This window comes from Coturnix japonica, chromosome 2 (genome assembly GCF_001577835.2).
Source record: "Coturnix japonica isolate 7356 chromosome 2, Coturnix japonica 2.1, whole genome shotgun sequence".
In the NCBI taxonomy this organism is placed as follows: domain Eukaryota; kingdom Metazoa; phylum Chordata; class Aves; order Galliformes; family Phasianidae; genus Coturnix; species Coturnix japonica.
The window spans coordinates 103,049,638-103,075,903 of record NC_029517.1 but is presented as its reverse complement, the minus strand read 5'-3'; the positions used below and the strand labels follow the sequence as shown (position 1 = coordinate 103,075,903).

At 38.7% G+C, this 26,266-nt stretch overlaps 1 protein-coding gene across 2 annotated transcripts; it reads right to left on the bottom strand.

Annotated features, from left to right (window-relative positions):
* YTHDF3 (YTH N6-methyladenosine RNA binding protein 3) lies at positions 1 to 25,664 on the bottom strand. 2 transcript variants are annotated; one of them, XM_015855721.2, is made up of 5 exons: positions 25,308 to 25,664; positions 23,576 to 23,600; positions 18,179 to 18,264; positions 15,360 to 16,952; positions 1 to 4,546 (listed from the first exon to the last, which is right to left on the bottom strand). In XM_015855721.2, exons 1-5 carry the CDS (start codon positions 25,329 to 25,331, stop codon positions 4,523 to 4,525), a joined length of 1,752 nt encoding a protein of 583 aa, XP_015711207.1. In that variant the 5' UTR covers positions 25,332 to 25,664; the 3' UTR covers positions 1 to 4,522. The 2 variants fall into 2 exon arrangements, with proteins under 2 accessions (XP_015711207.1, XP_015711206.1); XM_015855720.2 differs by lacking the exon at positions 25,308 to 25,664 and adding an exon at positions 24,490 to 25,057.
* Between the last annotated feature and the right edge of the window lie 602 nt (positions 25,665 to 26,266).

Genomic DNA, 26,266 nt, shown 5'->3' with positions numbered 1-26,266 from the left:
TTCACCATATTCAAATGCACTTTATTCAAGTATATAAAGTAGAATAGACAATATAGAACAGATGCTTTGATGAAAACATGTCAGCTGTACACTAGTATTATAGTTTTAAACGAAGCCAAACTTTACGTAAGATTCCTATAACTCATGGAATAATTCTTTCCTCTCCCACAAACTACGGCTTACATGCCAGGCTGAAAATAGATAAAAAAAAATTAAGATCAAATTGTCAATTGTCATGCAAGGTTTTCATTTAAGTTACTGTACGGTAATTTATATAAAAACAAAAATGTAAAACAGCTTCTTTTGCAACTGAATAGGACTTCTCTTATTCTCTCAATTTATCATTAAATTATACTGACCTCCCACCTGTCAAAAGAATAAAGACATGGAAAACAGGAGTGTAGTTCCATAATATAAAATGGCAGCAAAAATTAGTTCAAACAGCTTTGAAAGCCACATGAAAGCCATTTCTTCATAAAGAGTTATTTATATTTGAATACCTGGGATTATTCGTTTAGAAATGAGTGCAGCAGAAAATTTAAAGATGCTCCACAAAGGTTTTTCACATTCTACTAGAAACACCTCAAACATTTAAATACTTTCTTGTGTAAGAACTAACAATAATTTCAGAAACATAGCTGCAAAAGGGCCAAAACAAAGATAACCACCATTTACGGAATTCTAAACACCGTTGCTTCAATGTTTTCAGTGAAATTGGCAGTTTCAAATAGGAAAAAGGAAGATGCACTGACATCAAAAGAATTTGTTTAAAAGAACATGTTTCAGGTGTGGAAACACTTGTACTACATAGAAAGCAACTTCAAGACAGAATTTTGACTAAGGAATGAAAAACAACTAATATACTTCCTTCTAAACACCAAGGGTTTTCTTTGCACTTGACTAAAAAGCTCATCATGTTTGGTGGATTTGTCTGGGATGAAAATGATTTTGGCAAAGGGGCTTTTGCATCTAAACTTTCCAGATAGTGCTTTGAAACCGTCAGAGTATCCAAGGAGAAAAAAAGCAAGAGGATTTACAGAAAAAAATGGTATTTGATAAATTAAGCCTAGAAAAACAAAAGATGTGAAGCAGTGAATTTTGTCTAGCTGTGAATATTGAGGTTTCCCCAATCCAATTATCTTAAAAATAAAGTAGCACCCATGTTTTGCTTAAGTCAGCAACCTGAGCATTCAACTAACAGGATTTATTTCTTGTCAAACACCAAAAAACCCCCTACGTTAAAGGTGCTGATATTACAAAGACAAGACATACCCAAAGATTAGCAAAGCTCACACAACGTTGATTTGTCTCAATTTGTACAATAAGGCAGGTCAATCTTTCAGCAATCGTTTCTCTATGACTTCTCAGATGAGTTTGAAGTGTGAAAACTACTCAAAATGGAAAAGACAGCATTTTCACCCTCCTCCTGTACTAGAGATGCAATAACATCCTATTTCTCTGTACGCTAACAAAATCTTGCACTAAAAACAGCTTTTGGGTTTTTTTTTGGGGGGGGGGGGGGGGTAAGGGCAGTCATCTTCTGCAGTTTTCACAATACTACTACATATATGGTTCACCAGCTAGTGAGCACATAGTTACAATGCAGCAACCCCTTTTCAGTACTGCTCCTGAAAGGGCAAGCCTTCTTCCTTTCCCTCCCACCATCTTCCTCGTAAAAGTTTAACCTCACTGGTCAGACAGTTCAAGAATTTTTCTGCTGGTTTAACTGGTTCAGTATGGACCACAGGAAAACAAATCCTGACACAGAGGAGGTAGAATCAGGAACAGAAATAGGGTTCTACCAACTCCACTGTTAGCACACAGCCATTAACACAGCTTCACCGTATTGGGGGAAAAAAAAGCAGAAAAAAAAAAAAAAAGAGACCAAAAAAAGTATTTCTACGTTTATTTGAGATATTAAGCACCATTCCCTTTCTTTCTGGAGGAAAATAGCTCGTGCATAAGGAAGCTGAAGGCTAGCAGTGTCATGTGTCCATTAACCAGTACAGCACTCCACAGCTGTATATTACAATGGTATATACTATTTTTTTTACAGCACTTTATATGCACATAAGACTCCTTTTAATTTCAGCTGCACATACTAAACTCTCAGCAGTCTGCAAGTCGGTCACAACATGACTAATACCATCAGCAATTAAACTCTTCTATTTGTAGATCAACTAACAACCCTGGAACAGCGTAAGAACTGTCACAGCTCTCTAAATGTGATCACCTCCTTCTGTTACAATCCCTTCTCATTTTCCAAGCTTTCAAAGTCTGCAAAGTAACAAACTCATTTTATTCTAAACCTGATTCAATCCCAGAGCAATGCTCATGCTATAGAGTAAAATAGGCAAGGGGTAAAAGCAGGAAATACCTTAAGTCTGCAAAAATATGAATACTGCAGCAGAAGCAAAGTAATGTTGCACATGCAATCAAATCCTGAATACCTGACTAACAGCAGCTTTCTTTTAACTGGAAACACCTGTGCTTTTTCCTGATATTTCTGCAACAAAGAAGTAGAAGCACGCTGATCCCTTGAAGGATTATCAGAAAGACTGCGTTCTTTGAATATTGATCTTTGTCACTTCAAATGATCAGTCACAGTTGGAACAACAGGCAGTAATCCACAGGTCAGCCAACAGAGGGAAACAAATACCTACAAAATTTGTTAGCGAGAAACAAAGACAGGGAAGCATGGATTTGGGGGCTCAAGCCAATTTCATAAGGTTTGGGCCTTGAAAACTCTCTTGGTCTCCTCACATAATAAGAGCTTAGCATTTCCTTTCCCTTCCTCACCTAATCAGTATTTAAGAGATACTGCTGCTTCTTTCCAAAACATGGAAGCGGCTCCCCTTGGGAGTTTGAAGAAAATAAGCAGTAAAAAATTAAGATTCGTATCTGCTATTCCTCTTCCTCAAATATTTAAAATAATGAGTAAGAAATAACATGTATTGAATGTTTTGTATATCAAAAGTCTGAAGAGAGACAGGGGCTTGAAAAAAGAAAATCTAAAATCCAGCAAAATAGTCTGCATTCAAAAGAAAGTCATACCACTTAAGCTTCAGAACTTTGATTGCCAGAATCTGTAAATGAAGGGCTCAAAACAATATAAACATCTGTGCTGGACATTAAGACATGAAACGTTCAAATAATATGCCGTATCGCTATTTTAAGCTATAACATATCTGACTTCTACACTGTCTTTCTAAAAAGAGAAAGCTATCCATGGAGTTTGGTACAGGCTGTTCAGTATTTCATACAGTCAATACACCTGCTTAACATTTTTCTAATATTCTCTTCCAGAAGACAGAATGCGTGTGGCTATATAAACTGAAACAAAAGATACGATTTGAGGAGTTAAAAGCTAGTAGAGCAGTAACCAGTTTAATACGTATTCTAAAATTCCTCGTGTTCTAACAAAAATCTTGATAAAATGGCTACGTCTTCTCCATGGATCAAAGAGGGTTTGTTTTGTTTTTCTTTTCTTTCCAATATTTTTAACAGTAGACAGGGGAAAACACCTCAATGTTGGGAAAATGAAACAAAAAACTTTGAGAACAGTATATGCTTGCTAAACAAGAATTATGTTTATTTAGCTAGTGAATCACCTAGAGGAGTAAATTTTCACTTTCATGATAGCAATCTGTCAGGCTTGCAAACACCCAGAAATAGGAATTAAAGATTATTTTAAATGTAGTTATAAAGGTCATAAAAAGTCTGATTTAGACTGAGGTACATTTACTCAAAACTGAGATTCATCGAGTGGTAGCAAACAAACAGTTCCTCAGACAAATGCACTTTTTTCAGTATACATGTTACAGAAAAAAAAAAAATAAAGAAATGTGCATTAACTGGTGGTGTCCACCAAGCTGCATATTAATATTCTCTTACACCAAACAGTTTGAAACAAGGGAAATGTCATTCTAATATAATTTTATGTTACGTTTCATTTGGCTAAACTGCAGCTTAAAGTTGCTTTGCCATTTTAAAAGATTACTACAATAATTTTCACATGAACATTTAGACTTGAGTTTTACTCCAGGAACTAAATATGGCATGATTTGCTTTTAATCTGTTGAATAGCTAAAATCTGACAATTAAAAAAACTACAAAGAAAAAAAAAATTAAGTTGAAGCAATGTGAATCTCACATCATTGAACCACTTCTAATGGTTAAATGTTAGTATTTAACAAATTCAAAGAGTTAATGAATCCTTGCATTCGTTCAGTCTCCTGTGCCTTAGCTAGGATGCATAAATACAAAAGACAGCAGATACTGGTAAAAGCTTCAGGACAGAAAGTGCTTGACGAAGGTACAGTTCTCAAGTGTGTTTGGTGAGAGAGTATAAGGGCAGATGCACTGATGAGAACCATTACAAGAAGAGTCAATTTCGTGTTAAAGTGTTCAAAGATGTCACCTTAAGCAGAAAAAAGCTTTAATAACGTCTTCTTAGACATATTAGGCATTTCCAGAGTCTACATCATTAGTGTTGTAATTCTAGCAGGATATCTCCATACAGTTATTGTTTGTTTCTATTCCTCTCCTGAAAGAGAACAAAAACAAAGAAGAAAATCATGTTAATACACAAAGTGAAACATTATTTGCTTTATAAATATATATAATTATATATATATAATATATATATAGAGAGAGAGCATTATAAATTCTCTAAAATCAAGCAACTAGCCTTCAAGGACTTCTAACTTTATAACTTTACATCCATCTCTATGTACATCTTCTCTCTACAGTAGATACCAGATGAATGAAAAAACAAAGATCACGCTCCCAGATACCTTAATCAAAGACTGCTTTAATAAATGTTTCAATGTGCTTAAGATCAACAGGTAAAGGAACAAGTTGCACCAGTACATCTTCCTCCATGCAAACACAGTGCTGTGATAAGATAAAACAAAAAAGGCAAACTAAGCAATATTTTTGTCTAAAAGTTACTTACAAAAAGAATGAGGTAGGAAGGGCTGGGAAAAAGACAATCAAAAACAAGATAATAACGATGACAGAAACCACTCAAATGCAAGCGTCACTTGCAATCAGGCTGATATTCACCTCAAAGCTACAACAGTTATAAGATGTTACTTTTAGTATAAAGGATGTCATGAGTGTAAAAAAAAGAGATAAGCAATGTGAAAATTTGTAGGGGTAAAAAATATAGTACTCATTTCACTGTGTGTCTACCAGAAACTAATACAATCTTCCACTGTATTACAAGACCAACAGAGGAGTAACATTTTCAATGATTTATCATTTTCTTTAAGATAAGCACACAATTTAGTATTATGATTTCTAGGAAAAGAACAAACAGCAATTATTCTTTCTTGCCTTCATTACAAATCTTGCTAATTAGACTGAAGAAAAACACCACAGTTTGACTCTTGGAAACTAAGAACTTTTCTTCCATTAGAATTATTATTATATATTTTTTAATATGTATCACTGAGCAAATGATGTAAATGTTTGATGATACTTTCTGGAAGCGATAGCTCCCTGCCTCATTTAAAAGAAAACAGAACTTAATTCTCACTGTTTTTACACATTATAACACAGGATGTTATAATTGGAACACAAACATAGCAAGGAAAACCAAAATAAACCAGAAGGCATTTAAACAATTCAAAACCACTATCTGATATCATGCTGAAACTTTATTATGCTAGAAACTACTTAGAGAAGGTGAAAATTAACCAATAATTCCAAATAAATTCTCCCAAAAAGACATTATAATGAGAGCATACATAATACTGAGATAGCTCCTAGAGAACAGCTCATTATCTAGTCTTCCTCAAGACAGATTCTGCTTCAAGAAAGGTTGCTTCAAGATGAATATCAAAGATGTAGGGCTTGCAGAGCTCTTGGTCACAACAGTAATCTCACTGCCCCAGCAGCTGTACAACTTAGCTCGTTCCAATCTCCACAACAGAACTTCTGTCTATTTAAGGAGCAATGTTAGCATTATTCCGCAATATTCTTTTTCCCAGTTCAGAGATGCGTAGACTATATTTGCATAGTGATTTTAAAATGAGATTGATGCTATCAGTCACTAAATTAAATTAATATATACTGGTATGTTAAGAGTGTATCTCTAGGCTAAAAACACATGATCACTGGGCCTCATGCCTGACTACATACGTAAAGCATGCAAAAATAGCCTGCTTATGTACATCTTAGATTATTGCTGTACTATTAGCAGACTTAACTGCCAAGTGCTGCGAGCCACTACGGTGGTACTATAGCAGGCTACAAAACTGCTATGTTAAATAATAACGTATCAATATTTTCACTATTTAAAATACTATCTCTACAAAAGTAGCATCTTCAGTTTCCCTCCATCTGCAGGTGCAGTCAAGCTGATTACACAGTTTCCCTCTGCTTTCCAAACTACTGTCTCTCTTCCTTATGCTCCTTAGACTCAGGTGAGTAACATCTTTTCCAAAACTCGGCATCTCAGAGTAAAAAGCTCCTCAGGTCAATCCACATTCCCTGCCAAAGGCCAGCACAGCCTGCTTCACTTCCCGATCTGCCATAGTAAGTTTACCCAGCTCTGGATGGAGTTTTAGAGCAGGAGTGGAAAGCAATTAAGCGTATGAATTAGAACTATGTGGGAATGGAACAGCTGGTTAGCAGTAACAGCTAGCAAGAGGCCATGAGGTGAGCAAGCTTCATGTACGCAAACAACTTACTACACAAACAGACAAAACCAAATCAAGGTGAACTTTAAAAGGTTTGGGCATTAGAAACATGTCTCAATTGAGAGTAAAGGAAGATATGTAACGAGCAAAACAGCAATATTCGTTGAATTGCTGACTTGAAAATTTCATTGCACTAATTGAAAAATCCTGTGCTAAAAAGCAATCACAATGCAATTTATCCTCTGATTTAACAAAATCTCTATGCCAACAAAATTTCAAAGAAACAAAAATATGTTCTGATCTGATTTGAAGGAAAATGCTGAGATGTATGGCACCACTTTCTGGAACTTCTTACCCAAACAAGGGAAATTAAAAAAAAGCTCATTTTTAGTAGCAACATTTAAGTGGAAACCTAAGAAAAAGAATTGTTACAGTCATAAGATGAACCTCCCCCGCTCCAAGGTCCTACAAAATGAAGTTCAGAGTGAGAGAAGGACTTATGTTTATTTTGTGATAGTTAAGAGGTGTAAGCATTTGAAGTTGTGCATTTTTAAAGCCATGTGGGATTGCAAACTTGCACAAACTGCAGGTAGTTTCCCCACATGTTCAACTCCAGCACAATCAACTATACTTGTAAAAAAAAACAAACTCTGCTGAACTTGTGCATCACGCTGCAATCTTTAAAACCTTCATGCTCGAAGCTGTCTGCTTTGCCCTGTCAAGAGACAGCATTCTTACAGCAGTTTCAAAAGGGAACATGCAGCATTTTTTAGTTGCTTCAGTGCAGACTTCGATTTAATCTTCATGTTGATCTGCAACATAAGCAAACACGTCAGACTGCATTCTGTGAAGGGAAGTGCAGGCACACACCTCTGCCAACCCAACTGCGTGGGCTGGAACACCTGGCAGAGGTGGAACAGACAGCTGTAGAGGTAGTGAGAAAAAGCCACAGCAAAGCTAATGAAACCTCATTTACTAATGACTTCAGCCATAATCTGCCATTCATCGTACCCCAGTGTATCACTACAGCTGGGACAGCATGAACATTGATTTTAGTGCTCAAGACCACAACCAAGAATAGATTTGTGCAAAAAGCAAAAAATGCTAGAAATAGTTTACCCCATTTATAGCAAGAATCTCATTGGCTGTATATTAATGAAACTTTTAAGGTTGTGTGAAACGCAGGTCCTTATCAACATCTCAAATTCCAGAGGGAAGGTGAATCTGAAGACAGATTATCTCACAACCAGATAAAAGAATTAAAAGACAACTAAGTAGAACTTCTAGTGATTCTGGGATTCTGTGAGGGAAAGACCAGGTGGGAAGGATCTCTAGAAGATGAACCCAGAAATTCAAGCACTCAAATACCATCTCCTCCCAAATGTTTAGTTTCTTCTATTCCTTATTTCAACATGAAAAGTAAAAGTCACAAATTAAAAATCAAAGATGTCAAATAAAATCTTACAACTCCAGAGCACTTCCTTTTCCAGTAAGCCATATGAATTAATACTCATCCAAGACCCTGCTGCTGTAGATCATTTGAGCTCCAGGCAGCAAATACAGCTTTCAAGCATATAAATGCTAGGGAAGTTTGAAAAGCTGCAAAACCCAAAAATCCTATTTTCCATATTAATTTTGATGGCATTTTACTTATTTTAACCTCAGAAAGATTCGGCAACAGCAAAACTGTGAATATTACAATGATCATGGTAAATTATATTTGAGCAGATCATTTTCAGTGGGACAGACCATTCTATATTTTGTTATACTTAAGAGAGAAATGTATTTCGCATCTGAACTTCCACAGTACACTAAATAACAAGGTCTGAACATTCATCAGGCAGAGGTGGGAAAGAAACTCAACTAATTTAAAGATACTACAGAATGACACAAAGAAAGGCGCTGCAAAAAACAAACGTAAACTCCATGAGCCAGAAAAGCACTTCCAGACTTGTTTTCCCAGATGGGTACTGTCAGTGATGGATTGCCCAATTCTAACTAGACATAGTAAGTGCTTCCCAACAGTGCAATACATGTTGAAATATCAGATTTTAATTAGCTACACTACAGCCATCGAAGGAAGTTCATTAAAAAGTAAAATAAGAAACTGTGTAATTCTGACTTTTCAAGCTTCAGAACTGATATCTGATGAACTGCAGGAAGCAGACAAGTGACAACTTCTACTCAGAAGTCCATGGACAACAAAAACAAGACTTTACTTAACAACTCCACTAAGAAATCTAGAATTGCCTTAGAAGAGAAATGACATTCACTGCAGGGCTAGAACATACTCTGCAGGAGAACTTCTCAGACCTTCTTTAAGCCTCACAACTAATGCCCTCTGCATACACGTAACAGAAATTACAATCTGCAACTCAAATTTCAATTTAACACCTGCCATGAAGAATCATGACTATAGTTTATCTCACTTTCTCATTTTATTCCATATGAAAACGGAATTAACATACAAATTTGCTTACATTTTCACAGCTGAATATGACACTAAGTAGAGAAGCACAATAGTAATCAATTAGCTCTCCTATTATGAACACTACCAAGTGCTTAAATGGAACCTGGCTCAGACAGTTCATCTGATTAAAAAAACACCGTAAAACATGATTTCAGATGATTCTGAAGGTTAAAACCAATCAATTTGCATGCTAAAACTCAACAATTTAGTTCAACTCAATCTGTGCAAACAGTGTTTCTAGATATTTCAGCTTCATACTCTTCTGTTGGTTTGTTGGTTTTTCCATCAAATCAACACATCCTTATGCTCTGTCCTTGGAGGTGTTCAAGGCCAGGTTGGATGGGACCCTGGGCAACCCAATCTAGTAAATGTGGAAGTTTGGCGGCCCTGCTAGGAAGGGGGGTTGGAACTACATGATCCTTGAGGTCCCTTCCAACCCAGGTCATTCTGTGATTCTGTATCACCAAACAATCTATGCTCAGCTTTCTCCTAACTAGTCCACCTCTGGCATAAGTTAATGAAACAAGGCAAAAGTAGAATGAAGTCATGCAGGTTGTGACTACTTTACATGGCCATTTTTCATCACACGCATAGCGTTCAGCGCTATTTGTTCTCAACAGATTCATCTGAGCAGGATGCAAAAGGCCACTCGTGAACAATTATGGATCTGCTTTTGCTCTGTAAGGAACTTAGAATTGCTCCTGTGTCTTAAAAAATACAAGAACTCCAACACCGCATTCAGAAACACTGCAGCTCTAACAAACCATACGCAATTCAAGTTCAAACTTTTGTTTTAAGAAGCTACCTTCATATTTATGAACATTAAAGCATTAGATTCCAAAAATGATTTGCCTCGGAGCATTCAGGAAAACCAGTTAGATGATATTCTGAGCTTTTCCAATAGGGGTCTGTATTCTGCAAGAGAAATTTGGAAACTCTGCTCAGTAGAAAACACTCTGAAGTCTTCCTCCTGCAGGCAGGAATTTCAAATCAAAAGGAAAGGGAACAAGGTCCCTTTCTAAACTAAAACTACCTGTGCGCTTAATTGCATTCCAACCCTTTCATTCAACACTTCAGTACTGGACTTCCCCTGATGTAACAGCTTTTCCCTTACAACAGAAAGGCAGGTTACATCACTACTTAAATTCTTACACTGTCATTATTTATCATTGATACCATCTTTTAATATCCAAACCCCTCCATATCATCTTTATCCTGTAATAAACTTTGAATGCTAACTTTAAACAAGAACAATTGCCTCAGCGAAATGCACAGAAACCACGGGCACTGAAATTCATATGCCTGTAAGAAAACTTGCAGATCATTTTCAGGTGCTCCTAAATGCTTCACAATGCTAAAGCATATTAAGGCATAGGAACTATACTTCATCACAGGATGAAAAACCTCGATCAGTGTCTAAATTCATCTTGTAACAAATAATTCTCATCTCTCACAACCAGGGTTACCTTCACTTTATGCACATCAACAGTAAAAACAATCTACTTTCTAACCAGTTATTATTTTTTTTCTTGCAGCAGACATGATACCTGCTATACCACTTATTTATAAAGAAAAAAATGCAGATATGCAACAAGTACTAACCCTCAAAATCTGAAAAGTAGATAGCAAATGCATTTCTCACAAGATAATAAAAATCTCCTGTACTTACTGTTTTGAATCTTTAGCACACACACACAAGACTACAGCGCAACTATCAATTACCCACATTCAAAATGCTATTCAACTACCTCTTTTCTTTGACTTGTGCAAGGATTATGTGTTTATATCAGAGCTTGACAGAGCTGAATGAGCTGGAGCAGGAGGAAAGAGATAACAGTGAAGACTTTATGGATGTTTTTTCTCTTCCCTCATTCCCCTACAAGATATTTTTTAGAAACATCTAATCAAGCATAAAGACAGCAATGTCCTGGAGTGGAAAGATATATTGTTTAACACGTTTAAAACTACCATCTGATAAGACCCGCTTATCAGAGAAACAGCAGCCGCATCGGTATCACAACAAAGGAAAAAACATGAAATTACTCTGAGTCAGAAAGTTCTGGCTATACGAGCACTCATACAACAAGGTAGTGCCAGAGGAAAACAAACATGGCAAATATTTACCTGCCCTTTAAGTTTCCTGTAAAGAAAAAAAGCCAAATGCAAATTAGATAAGCAGTTAAGATCATTACTATTTCATCTTCTCCTACAGATAATAATCATTTTTCAGGACTGTTACAATAAAACAATTTAATGCTACTGTTACTAAGCCAGTGGTCCACAGTTAGGAGGAACCATGACCTTCTGTCCACCTTATGTTAACAAGAGGTAGAATTCAGTACTAAGCAACACCAAAAGAGGTCCTCAAACAACAGATGATGACACTTCTAAGAAGTCACCCCCTTTGGCTGAGTGAAAACCTTGGAAGATTTCAACAGCTGTTTGTTAGTTTGGGGGTATGTTATTTGTTTAATTGGCTGAGAGCTTGGTTGTTTGGTTTGCTTTTGTTGTTCTGAATGAAAGTCAGGCTTCATTTTGACCTATGTATTTATTGATGGCCAGGTGTATTAAATACAATAGATTTTTTGCAACTTATTTTCCTACTGTAATTACATACTCTTAAACAGGGTATTTTAAGCTGTAACTTTTTCAGTCTGCAGTCACACACATTTACACTACAACCACAAAACAATACTTCAACCTAAGGATTAATGCAACTGATGCAATTTCAGATTACTATTGACACAACCTCACGAAAAAGGAGCTTGCTTGTTCCTTAGATTAAAAGGTATAGAATCATAGAATGGATTAGGTTGGAGGGGACCTCAAGGATTATCAAAGCTCCATCCCCGCTGCCAGAGGCAGGACCACCAGCCTCCACACTTAATACAAGACCAAGCTGTCCAGGGCTCCATCCAACATGGCCTTGAACACCTCCAGGGATGGGGTATCCACAACCCCTCTGGGCAGCTGTTCCAGCACCTCACCACTCTCTTGGTAAGGAACTTAGTACATTTAAAATAGGATACTAGAACCTCAGCAGTAAGAAAATTGTGTGCACAAGTTTGTTCCCAATCCTACTTTTACATATCTGGTCCACAGCAGGGTCACATCAAGCAGTGACTGATACAGCAGTTCTAATATTGACACTTTAAAGCAGCCTGTATCAAATGCAAAGTTAAGGAAGTCTCATTCACTGTACTTTTACAAGTATGCTGTCCTAACTTAAACAAAACAATGACAAGTCAGATTAGAAATTACTTATTGATTACCCTGAGATTTTAGGGTTAATTTTTATTTATTTGTTTATATAAACATATAAAATTTGTTTATATAAATAATATATATATATATATATATATATATATATATATATTTACAACCAATTACTTTCAAATAAGTTAGCTGGGATGAACAGTTATAGAGTAAAACAACATCTATAAATCAGATGTTGTTTTGCTTACATCACTGGCTGTAGGAAAGTTTGCTACCGCCTTTGCAACAACAAATGTGTAACCAAACATGAAGGAACATGCAAGTGACTACTGCCATCTGATGTATTATTTTTTTTATGAACAGCAAAAAGAAAACTTATGACAGAAGCACAGGAAACAACCACAGCTGCCACAGAAAACAGGCCTTAACTCAGTTTGCATGGAATACTCAGTTCTACTGGCAGTAAGAAGTGCACTAATTCATATACAGCTCCATAAACTTAGATGACCCTAGGTAATAAAGGATTACTCAACTAACCATAAAATAGAGCTTACAATACTAATTACTGCATTTCTAAACCATGTGTGAATCATGAAGGAGTTAACAATTGAATGTTTACAGCTTAAGGATAAGTTGTTCCCATACTACATCATAACAGAACAAGAAGAAACCTAGAGGTTTTAAACCAACACTAGTTGTTAAGGGAATGAGTTTAATTTGGACTTCCTATATTCTAAGATATGGCCCTGGGCAGCCTCATTTGGTGGGTAACAACCCTGCCCAATACAGAGAGTTGAAACTAGATGATATTTAAGGTCCCTTCCAACCCAAGCCATGCTATGAATTCTATGAATTTCCTTCAGGCATGTCTTAAATACATCTTCAAAAAGGAAACCTCACTTCTAGACACAGCGTCATAGAATGGCTAGGGTTGGAAGGGACCCCAAGGAACATGAAGTTCCAGCCCCCAACCAGGACCACCAATCTCCAGATCTGGTACAATACCAGGCTGCCCAGGGTCCCATCCAACCTGATCTTGAACACCTACAGGAACAGTGCATCCACAATCTCTCCGGGCAGCCTGTTCAAGCACCGCACCACTCTCTGTTAAGAACTTCCCACCGACATCTAAGACACGCAGCTCTACATTCCTTTTTTGTAATTTGCTACAAAAACAATTTGCATGCTGTTGTAAAAGTATTGATGTCCATTGTGCGAATACAGTAACAAGTATGTTTGCTTTCACTAGAACTGGGAAAAGCAGCTGTATTAATAGAGAAATGTAAAGTTCAATACTTGAGTCATACAGTTACTGCATGCATCACTGAAAATACTAAAGAGCAATATTCCTTTATTACATAAAATACACAATCGCAGTCACGTAGTTAGAGACCTATCAAATGCTGCGTTTAATATGCTGATGTTTAAATTTAACATACATGGAAACATTACTAAATCCATGCTCGCTCCCTCCCTCCCACTATGTGTCACGGATTTTACCTACTGTGGAGGGATACAAACCAGAAAACAGTTGCTAGGACACATCAGAATTATGACTCCCTTGGTAAGCGCTTTCACAAAAGTATCTGTTGTACTTATGAAGTCAACAAGGTCTTCATAAAGTGTCTTAAACCATCAGAAATCAAGGCACTTCTGACACATGAAGGCTACAGAGAAACACTTAGTCTTGCCTTTCTGAAACATTACTAAAACCATAAAGTTTTACTAAAACCTGAAACGATCAAAATTTTCCTCTTACGTAAAATATTAGACAGGATCATGGTCCAATCTCCCATCATCAAGATGGCACAGAAGCAGCAATATTAATTTAGGACACCACTGTTTCTTAAAAATTCAGCAAAAACAGAAGAAAATAAAAAGGGGTGCTCTAAAATTAATGCTTCCTGCTTTATTATGTTGGCCTATGGCATCAGAGGTTGATGCTGGCAGTATGGCAGTAGAGGCTGGACCTCACCTAACAGAGATAAGGAGATAGTGGAGCAGGTGAAATTCTTTTGCAGTCAGAACGATGACAGCTTCAAAGAAGAACACATTCAGGACTTTAATATCCCACAAGTCTCCTATTTAGCATAAACCACAGACTTAAGGGTATTTTTATGCAGTAAGTGGTGTGATGGACGAACAGAGAGCAAAGTCCCACTGATGCAAACTCACACTTCTGAATATCAACTAACTAGGTAAAGTAATTCCAGACCCCTGAAGCAGTTCTAACCGTAAGATAAATCATGTATTTACTGTTACGGTAACAAGACTGGAATAAAATATAGCAAAAGTAAATATTGAGGCTAATTGTGAACAGAGCAGTTTTTAGTGGTGGGAGAGTTCACCTGACAAGCAAGTACTGTTTGAAGTGAAAGTCTTTTTTCCTTTTCTGAAATGTTGGCCTCCAAAATTACAGTTTTCTCTACAGATTTATCACAGGTACATTTTTAATCACAGAAACAAACTCCATAGATTTTTAATTGCACTGTCAGAATTGCCAAAGATATAATCCTGACACTGCATAAGTCATCGTTATATCACTTGTACGTTTCAGAAGCCTATAAAAGACAAACTGAGTCCAGCAGAAAATCTGCTCTTCGCGGTAATCTTGTTGTTAAAGTTTATTAAAATAGAATCTTAATTTATTTTGTAAATAACATTAACTTTATCTATAATTTCAAGTCTCCTCCTTTAATGATTCAGAAACTGAAAAAAGTCTAAACTGGGAAACTTCATTTATGGATAATGTAATCTAATTTTTGTTCACTTTAAAAAACACTCAGAAGTCAACTTATGCACGCCAATGTTAGCACTGTGGTTAAAACACGTAACTTGTTTTATTAACACCGGTTCAAGAAAGTTAATCTTTTCATTAAGAACTAGTTATCTCGAGTACATACACCTTGGCAAAAAAGCACCACGTTCCGATTCAACACTCACACTGAGAAATTTCTGTTGTATGAAATAATAAGGTCACCAAGAATCGAAAAAACAGGAGAGCTACTATAGTACAGGTTTCTTACCCTACGCATGGCTTCCTCCTCTTCCTGGCGCTTTTCATAATGTGAAAAGTCATCAAAGATGGAGGTGGTGTGCTTGTAAGTAGCAATTATTTTAAGCACTTGCTTGGCTTTTTCTAGGGGTACTTCTTGAGTGTCCCTCGAATTGGTAACTGGTTTGTTGTCATTGTTTTCCAAGCGAATATGCCGCAGTTGGTTATTGGGAACGTCTTTGACAAAGATCCATTTGACATCAAACTTGCCCTTCCACTTATCCTGAGACCAGACGCCAGCATATGCATTGTAGTCCACAACAGACTTCATCTCAGCCACTCCACAAAAGTGTCCACTGCCATTCACGCTGAAGAGTAAATAGAGCGGGCCTTTTCCATTCAAGGAACGGTAAGCAGCATCCAAGCGCTTATTACCATGTTCAGTACTACACCAGATAGAGTACTTAATGGAGCGATGAATATCGTCCTCTGAATAACTTTTGATTATAAACACACGTCCATTCTTCAGGTTCCAATCGAAGTCTTTGGGATTGTAGTTGTTTATGGCCTTTAGTTTCTCCAGCACTGGGTGCACTTCCACACCAGAAGGTGAGGAGCTGACGGATACAACACCTAAACCAAAGTTTTCACTACCAGCTCCATTGTTCTGGCTGAAGCCCACACCCCTGTTACGAGGCGCTACCCAGCGGTTTTGCAACTGCTGCTGCTGTAACTGGTGAGGCTGGGCCTGCTGCTGAGGTCCTTGTTGCTGTTGTGGTTGCTGTGGCTGAGGCTGCTGTTGAGGCAGTTGGCTTTGCACCAGTGTTGGTGGTTGAATTAATGGCTGAGGCTGCTGGATTATAGTCTGAGGAGGCAGTACTGGTTGGGCTGGGGGAGCTTTTACCACTGACCCCTTGTCATCCCAAGTTCCAATATTCATGTTGTGTTTTATAGGTGGTGGTGGTACAGCAGGGCCCCCAATGCCCACGTTACCTTTAGGCTTGAGTTTCGGCTGAGGTTTAGCAGGCTTCCTTGCAATGGCAGCCCATGAGGTTGGTTTAGGTGCTGAACTGCTAACCGGGGGCACACTGTTGGCTGCAATACTTGTCATACCTGTACTGCTCAGAGCTGAACCTACAGTTTTTGTTACAGCAGCTGTCATATCTCCACCAATTTTCAGTCCAGTCATGCCTTGCTCAATGCTGCTAATCCCAGGCACCTTGCTCAGAGTATCACTGCCAAATCCAGCCTGTCCATCTGCTATGGCTCTCCCAAGAGAACTAGGTGGATAGCCATAGCTGCTGCTGTAAGCAGAGCTTTGTGTTGATTGTCCCTGAGATCCACTCGTCCCCCATGTAGAGAAGTCTGCATTCCCAGGAAAAAAATTAAATCCATGCTGCCCAAGAAACGGAGGGGTGTTTCCTAATGCCCCGGGTTGACTAAATACACCATCGGGTATGTAATGGTGTTCACCATTACTCATCTGTCCATAAGTTGTCAAGTATGGCATTGGAGGGTCACCTGCAGTTGACCATGCTGCTTCGCCTAAGGAGTATGGAAATCCAATGGATGGAGCATAATAACTAGGCATATATGGGTCTGACATTGGTGGATAGCTGTTACTCTGCAAGAGAATAAAACAAAAATCAGCAATATAGGCTATACGCTCAGGACAAAATATTTCTAATACACAGTTAACAATCGTATGAATGAACTCACAACTTTACCCATTCCCTCAAAGGTAAGAAAGATGAGTAAAAAGACCCGTTGGAAGTAGCTAAGCTTTCAGAAACCGCTTTGAAAAAACCAAGGCATAACAACTTCATAACTTTTATTAACAAAGAAACATAATTGCAATTAGGACTTAATTTTTTTGTATTCTTGCTGCTTTCTTGTCAGATTTGTCTAAATAGGAGACAACTACCAGAACGTAACGGTAGAAAGAACAGAAGAACATCTTTATTTAGTGAGGAACAATATTCAAACTAAAGTTCCCATTAAGAACAATCTGTGGTCTAGCAGAACAAAGTTTGCTCACTTAATCCAAATTCCATTCCCAACACTCCCAAGAAATCACAACAGTTATGTCTTTAGATTATGAAGTTTCAAGACAGTTGAAGGACTACCCACCACACAACATCTGATGTTGTTTTGGAAAGAAAAACGCAGCATGTTATCATCCCTTAGACAATGCCTCCTTAATATTGTGTTATTTGAGGAAATGGAAAAGTAGGAAGAGTCCTCAAGTCTTTTAATAGTTTGTCCTTTCCCTCTCAAGACCACTACAACTTATAAACTTAACGTATATTAGCTTCTGATTACAGAGACAATTCAAAGCTCTGAAAATAAGCCATTAACATTCCAGCAGAAGCATTATACTGCACTCCAGTAATATGATGCTTCAATCTATTATGCAATCAACTGTGAGATATTCCTACCAGTCTCAAAGGGAATCATGTCCATGCACTTGATATTTTCTCAGAGCCAATGGAACTGTTGTTTTGAATTTCATCCAAAATACAATTCATTGCAAACGTAAGGTGTAGGGTTTTATTTTGGTTGTATGGGGTTTTTTTTTATTTTTGAAGATTCTTGTAACCAGTTATTTTTGAAGTTGGAACATAAGCAGGAGACATCAGAGCACACTTACTAACAGCAGGACCTTGTCCAGAATTTAAGACAGCTTTAACTATTTAATGTTGTATATATTAAATACAATACGATACAAAACTGTATCTCAACAGCTATTCAGGCAAGTAATGCCAAGAAACATCATTCAAAAATGAACTAAGAATGGAATTCCATTGAACTCCAAAGTTAACTTCAAGACAGTAAGCAATGTTCACTTACCTGATTTGTCTGACTACTTAGATATGGCTCAAAATCATCATCATTTACTGCATCCTTTTGATGAATCGAACCGTTCTGTACTGAAACTAAAATTATATTTGTATTAGATACACTTTCTGGAAGAGTGACGATACGCTTTTAAACTAAGTAACACTTAATCGCCTGTTCACTGAAATGCTTCTACTTATGCTTTATTGAGACAGAATACATTATTGTTAAGCTTTACGCTGTTCAAATAAAAGAAAATAGATCATTAAGCCCTACAGTCAAATCTCAGAAGAAGTCTGGAAAGACCAAAGCAAACTATTCTTGATGGCAGAGTTACCTTCCTGGAGGAGGAATTTCCTAAACTACACAGACAGAAAAACTACAGTCACCTTATTTGCATGGGCAGTAAATCCAGCGTTTCCAGAAGTACCAGACTAAGTGCAAATGTGCAGACCAGTGAGATCACACATATTCAACAGGTTCAGTGAAATCTGTAATATACACCTTTCTCCTGATAGGATTAAAGTCAACAATCCAACAAGGAAGGCCTATTTCGGCTGTCTGATTTTCTATTTCCTACACGACTATTAGAATGCACCGAATTAGCAACATGTTAAGTTTCAAAGGGACAATGCAAGACAGAAACAGATGTTCAAGTCCCCAAAAGCAAGTTTACAATCCTTTCCCAGCACACATGCCACTATACCCAGGAATCTCTTCCTATCTGCTCTTCTTAGCTTTCTATTTATTACCTTTAATAAACCTGCCTCGTTTAAGGCATTAATACCTGCTTGGCATTTTCCAGTTGCTCAAATTACTTGAGGTATCTCTCAATTCCCCCCTTCCCCAGGCTATTGTTCAAATTGCAGAATTTTCTACTCAACTCCACAGTTCCCAGAGTGTAAAGCAGAATGGTGACTGAAATAAGCAGGTAGTTTATGTGAAATTATACAACTGAAAGACAAAGAAGCCTTCTCAAAAAGAACTGACTGCTTTTCTGAGGGCATTTTTTTGCCGCTGTTACCTATCAGTAGGTTTGGTGCGAACAAGTTTTAGAGTAATCAATAAAGTGCTCTGAGAATGAATGATACCAGAAATTACAGCAAAGCAGCAGAATTTCTAACGGTTGGGAAAACACAGGTACAAGTTGACACCTGCTTTTCTCTTTTAGCAAAAGCCTCTGAAAAGTATATACAGCTATATAAGTAAACCTTCAAGTTTTTCTGTACATAGAAAGTGTTTTAAGAGCATGTTTTATTGCTTGGTTGTGTTCCTCCCCCAACTAAAGCTAACACTGCAAACCAAACACTTCACAACTTCTTCCACGTTTGATTTCAGTAACAAGCTGTCTTCAGCAAATTAAACTAACTCGAAAAATAACAAAGGAATACACATAAACACATGGGATACACAAACAAACTTGAAAAAACGTATTAATTTCAGATAGCAGTAACAAGAGATGGAAAATCATCATTTAGTAAAGAACAATAGAAGATTAGTTTCAAAGCAACTACCTGAGAAGAAGGGAAGCAACCTCCCATCCTGGGGTTTTAAAAGACAGATCTCTTGACTTTGTTAAACACTAACACAGCGTTTGTGTACCAGCTACAGACAAGTATGACTAACAACGGTGAACACAAAGTGTATTGAAACATGATATAAAAATATTTCCAAGTTAAATAGCAAATTAAGATAATATTAGTTTTTGTTTGTTTTTCCATAAATAAGGAGTTTCATTAACCATCATGAACTTAAACACAATGGGAACATATGGATGTTCTAGAACTCTATACTCCTTTTCAAATCTGGCCCAGTCACACAAGAGAATGATCCTCAAGGTCTCTACACACCCACGCCATAACTATTGCTTAGTCTTAACCAAAGACTACAAACAGCAACATCTCCATATACAATTTTGTTGTAACAAAACAAAAACAAAAAAAAAAAAAAAGGAGGGACACGAGTTTCTTAAAGGCATGCAGCCACACATGAAGCAATATACAAACTATACAAACTACATGCCAAGATTAGAATCCTATCCAAATTAATCTCTTCATACTGACAGCTGATCTTCATAACAGGAGCCATGTTTATTGTTCCAGAGGCATTTAAAGGTCTCTTAAGAGATTTATTTTGGTCAGCCGTAACTAACAGAATATTCTTATAAATGTGCTTTCTTTCTTGTTTATTCTATATTGAGATCTTAAGTCAGCAACACAAAATAGTTCTGTGCTGCCATCTCTACTACATGTATACACTTCTCAGTTAAACAGCATCACTACAACTGTCTCTTTAGCTTTTCACTCTAACTTTACATAAGGTGTTTATAATGAAGAATGCAGCCCACGCACGTATTTAACAAGAGAAAACAGATTTAAGATGCATGCCTCATACCCAAAAACTCATATTAAGGTTTCTAACTGAGCAGGGCAGTGATGAAGCATACTACCAGAAACTAACCTACAGTTACTAAAAGCATCTGTATCAATCCAACCCTGAAAATACTGCATACTTCCATGTAAAAATACAGTGTAATTAGATACCAAGAAGAAACAACTTGTCAAATAAAGTAATTTAAAGCTTAAGTTGCTTCAACTGCTGCTATCCTTTGAATAACCACTAGCAAACTGCACAAATGATGGCCAAAAGTATTAAGATTAAATTCCCCCTTAGAGTTGTCACTACATCCAGATTAATAAGGTACATCTAAGTACTTAACCTGTAGTGCTCCAATCTTGTTTTAAACCTAATCCTATAAATAAACCTCCTACAAAACCAAAAGTATATACAGGTAAACACGAGTCAGCACTTTCCTTTCATAGGTGCAATATGCTGGCACAAACTAAAGCAAGGGAGAAGGGGAGCTTGGTGAACATCAGGTCCTTATCACCCCCGCTGCAAGACATCATTTGATTAATACCAGTTTGGATGTCTTATGTCAACACTAAGGTGTTCGACAAACAGAGTAAGAAAACTTTCAAGATAAGATCATTTACTGGTTCGAGTCTCTGAAATACTGGAATGAACGTCCAACTGACTGATACACTGTTCTATAACCGAGATGTATAAACCCACACATTGCAGTCAAAGGAAAAAGCACTTGGCACCTACTTTTAACTAACTAGAACAAAGCATCAAGAGCATTCACTAGAAAATACAAGCAAGTTACTTCTCAATATCATTTGAAGGCTTAGTATTTTTATTTGAACATGAGAAATACTTCATTTCCCTACCTAATCGTATCCTTCTCAACATCACCATTCCTATATATACGCACAGAACTTCAGATTAATCTGCTGACTCAGTAACATATATTCCCTCAAAGCCCCTTTAAGCTGGGACCACATCATGACGCTGATAAAGATGACTGTCTGCTAACATTTGGACAGGAAGAATTTCTGACACTAAATTAATATATCCTCTCTAACAAACCTCTGATCTAACAGCAACTACTTGAGCCAATCCTGTGCTACCATCTTCAATCACCACATCCTTTAATCTAACACCAAATTCAATTAGTTTTGTAAATTATTTGCTATGCTTTATATTTTAGTAGAATTGCAATGATTATTGTTTTTTTATTGGTTTGTTTCACCTCCATTTTCATTGATATCATATTCTCACCAGGAGATTTGTACATTATTTAACAGGATGCAATCCACTAAAATCTAAGTTCAGAAGTACAAGAACCTCCTTATTTAGACAAGCTGAAGCTGTCTTTGATTTACACATACAAATTGTGGCATATGAAAATACACTGACTTTTGCTTTTTAATTACTAAACAAACAGCAGGACAGTATCTCAAACGTAGCTCAATACTTTACATACCATTGGATGTATAGGTTAAAAACTACTCCTATGATTCTCTGACTGTTCTAACTTCTCTAGAAATACAGACAACATCATTTGAAGAACAGAAAGCCACAAACTATGTGCTAAAATGAAACTGTCTTTTTATTTAAGAGAAACACAAAGGGCAGAAACCCAACTGTTTCAAAGTAAAATCGTAAAAAGTAAGCCTTGAAGTAATCCTTAAGTATTAGAATAGGAGAGAACAAGTACCCAAGAAAAAAGACTGAACTGAAACTAAAGAGGCAGACAGGTTTATTTTTCTCTGAATGCATGCTGAAATCAGAAGGGGACAGGCAAGATTCACACAATCACAGAATTGTAGGGGTTGGAAGGGACCTCTAGAGATCATCGAGTCCAACCCCCTGCCAAAGCAGGCTCCCTACACCACGTCACACAGGTAGGCGTCCAGGCAGGTCTTGAATATCTCCAGAGAAGGAGACTCCACCACCCCCCTGGGCAGCCTGTTCCAGTGCTAAGACAGATTCAACAAGATACAAGAAGCACATGCCAACATGAGTGGTACAAATAGAAGTAAATAATCTGGACACAGACAGAACAAGAGAATAAGGAGTGTGGATAACATTAAATGACACTTCACAGAGAACAATCAGATTAGTTCAGATAATAAACAGCAGGGTCAAAAAGTACACAAGTTCCCCAAAAACATTTCTAATCTGCATGCAGAAACAAGCACAGTGAATGCATCACACAGGTAGCTGTTTGCATACTATCCTACTGCTCAGCTTACTAAGCAGATAAGAAATTGATTGGCACAAGCGTGCTGACTACTTAAATAGAAAACCCAAATAAATTATTGGGTTGGGTTTCTTTTGTTTTGTTTGTTTGTTTTTTTTAATATCAAAGATAAGCCACAGACCAGAAAAAAAAAACCAAAACTGCAGGACATAATCAGATATGCTGCATAGGACAGACTGGTCAAGTATTTCAGAGTGAAGGAAAGTAGTTGGTCATTTCTGTGGGAGGGAATAAACCCTAATTTAAATACAAAAATGTTTTAAAAAGATGAAGTAAAAAACAAACAAAAAAGGCTTAGGAAGACTACAAAAATATTCTCTACTGACAGAGCCAAGATATTTTCTGAAAATAAGAAGGGTGATGTGTTCTGCTCACAGATATGAGTAATTAAGGAGTCACGTGGCTCCTATTTCTCAAGCTAAGGAAGCTGCTCAAAAGACTTCTCCTGACGATTCTAATACACTGATTCCATTCACTGTACAGAAAGGTCCAAGGTAGACTGTTAAAGAGATCATAGAAATGTATCAAACAACACCAGCTACAAAAAATAAAAACAACAAAAAAACAGCTAATTATCTTATTACTCCTGGCAGTAATCTGAAAAATAAAAATTTCAATGGAGATACTATTGTAGCACAGTAAAAATGCTGGGAAGTAATATTTGGTACATAATTTCCTGTTGTCTTCATCTGGAATAAGCCATCCTACAGCAGCATTCCCTTCCCTTAATTGTCTCAGAACACATTAAGCTCCACAAACAAGATCAGACATTTACACAAAATGACAGTGAATCAACTTACCTTTATTTCCCTGTCCTTTAGGTCTCTGTACATAGGAAGTGGGGAAAAAAGCAAAACAGAAAATTTCAGTTAGAATCCTCTGATGTTTTTGTCAAGATAATTTAAGTTTACCAATTCTTTTCAATTTAAATATCAATCCAAGCCATTATAAAAGCTGATGTACAAATCCAACTGAAGAGTTTCAAAATTGAATTCCAATTTCATCATTAAAATATCCTACAGACTTTTATAACATGCAAAGCTTAAGTGGCAGCAGAAATCTGTTTGATTGCCCCTCCTTGAGAAACATAAGCAATAAACATAGCGTAGCCTAAAAGAACAAAGAAAGTTAGCTTAAGATTACTGCCAGTGCTAGAGCTTCATTATCATATGTCATCGTTTAAATTGACTGATGGGTACTTATCAGGAAAAAACAACCTATAATGCCTTGCCTTTTAAATGTAGAAAAGAATATACAGTAGTATTGCAAGCTGAACTTCAAGCAATATGCTCCTTGTTCAGTCAGTTACATCGAGAAAATAATACCATGTCTACGCGTTCACACAAGGAAATAATACCTCCAGGAGAATTTTATTTTTTTTTTTTAGGATTAGTCATTACAAAACACTGTTAATCTGCCATGTACTAAGAAGCACTGTAAACGAACAAGTTACGGTAACCTGAATTCCTCTAGAACAAAATAAAACAGCTTAAAAAGAAATAGGCAACTCCTAACCCATTAGAATCTAACTCATCTCCTCACGAGCAGATTCTCAGGCTCCACTACTCCCCAGCAGTTTTTAACCCTGAAAGATTCAGTATTTACTGGTTTGAAAGTTTAGGCTAGGTTAGAAAAAACCACCTCCATCTTGCTTGTATACACATCTGTCTCAGAGTTAGGCCACCTCCCTCTCCCAAAACCAGAAGAAAACCACCTTAAGAAACCTCAACATCTCATCTATTGGGATACAACTCATCCAGTCACGCAGAGAGCAACAAGAGATAAAAGCTAAAAAAGAAGTCGAGAAGCAACAGCCCCCGAGGAAGGCTGGAGAGCAATGAAAGCTGAGAGACCACTGAGCTAGAAATAAGTGCACAAAAGGAAACCGGAGAGCATGCACAGAGACAAAAGGCAGAAAACACTGAAGGCACAGAGAAAATAAAAGGGGGGAAGGAGGCTGCGAGAAGAAAACTTTGAAGGAGAGGCAGAGGCCCAAGGAAGAAGCGAGAACCGAGGCAGAAAAGTGCCCGCCATGAGAGGAAAAGCGGCAGAGGCCTGGCAAAGGCTGAGAAAACCTCGAAGCCTTGCTTAGAATCCGAGAAGCTGGAAGAAGGGGAGGTCGCAAGGTAGGAGGCCCGAAAGAAGAAAACGTGGGTGAGGAGAGAAAGACAATTAGAGAGAAGGAGATAACCACAAGTCGGAAAAGCCACAAAGAGCCAGGAGAAGCTCTACGGGAGTGGAGAGAGGAAACGGGCGCCTACGGGGCCTGCTGAGGGCTCGCTAGCGGCGCGGGCAGACGCAGAGCCGCCAGGCCGGGCTGGGCCCCGCAGCGGGGAGGCGGAGCGGAGCTGGCGCGGCCCGGCGGTTATAAATAGGGGCTGCCGGGGCCGGGCAGGGGCCGCCATCGCGGGCGCCGATCCCTATGGCGGCAGGGAGGGACGGAGCGGGAGGCCGCCGGGCCGCCGCCCTCCGAGCGCCGGCCGCGAGGAGAGGGGATAGCGGCGGGAATAGCGGCGAGCGGGCGGCCGGTACCTGGTCGACGCTGGTGGCTGACATTCTTCACGGGGAGCCGCGATCCCCTCGCTCCGCCTGGGCCTCGAGTGATTCCGCACGCCGGGGCCGCTCGCCCGCCCCCGCCTCCTCCTCCTCCTCCCCGCCGCCGCTTGATTGTCGCCGCCGCCTGGGTTCGCCGCCGATGGGGCTGCCGCTGGAAGGAGCCGGCCGGCCGCACGCAGCGCCGCTTCCCCCCCCTTGCTCCGGGCTCCGCTTCCCCACAATGGCGGACGAGCTCCGGCTCCCACTTCCGCTCCGCGGCGCCCTGACCTTCCGCTCCCCCTCCGCCGGCGTCGCTGCTGACCTTTCCCTTCCCGTCCCCGCCTCCATGTCACGTGGCGCTGAAAATAGGCCCGCGCGCGCCCGCTGCCAGCGACTCAAATGGTGCCGGGGCGGGAGCGCGCATGCGCACTACGAAGCTCAGGCGGAAGGGCCCGGAGCAGCTCCCCCCCGCGCTCCGTCGGTGTCGTAGTGCGCATGCTCCGCACGGACAGCTGAGGAATGCGAGGCTCCCATGCTCCGCTACGTGTGTGTGTGTGCGGGGCGGTTGTGAATGCGGGTCTGAGGTTGTTTGGGCTGTGCTGGTGGAATGGTTGCGACCCTGGGAGATACGGAGATCAGGGGGCTGTGATAGGATGGAGTGTGAGAATGGCCAAAGTGGTTTCTGTACTGGAAGTTGCGCGTAACTGGAGTCCAGAGGGAAACTATAAGGGTGATGAAAGATCCAGGCAATAGGTTCTGAAAGTTCTAAACACTAGGGGGAAGTTGTTCACTAGGAGAGTGGTTAGGCCCTGGAACAGGCTGCCCAGGGAGGTTGTGGATGCCCCGTCCTTGGAGGTGTTCAAGGCCAGGTTGGACGGGGCCCTGGGCAACCTGATCTAGTAAATGTGTATGTTTGGTGGCCCTGCCAGGCAGGGGGGGTGGAACTACATGATCCT

What these genes read in the sequence shown, in the direction of transcription:
- YTHDF3 (XM_015855720.2), bottom strand. Translation starts at nt 24,531, where the DNA reads ATGAGTTGTATCCCAATAGATGAGATGTTGAGGTTTCTTAAG. An exon ending in TAAGTAGTCAGACAAATCAG is followed by an intron (nt 16,953 to 18,178) that starts GTAAGTGAACAT and finishes ATTCTCTTGCAG; the next exon opens with AGTAACAGCTATCCACCAAT. An exon ending in AGGAGGAAGCCATGCGTAGG is followed by an intron (nt 4,547 to 15,359) that starts GTAAGAAACCTG and finishes GTTCTCTTTCAG; the next exon opens with GAGAGGAATAGAAACAAACA.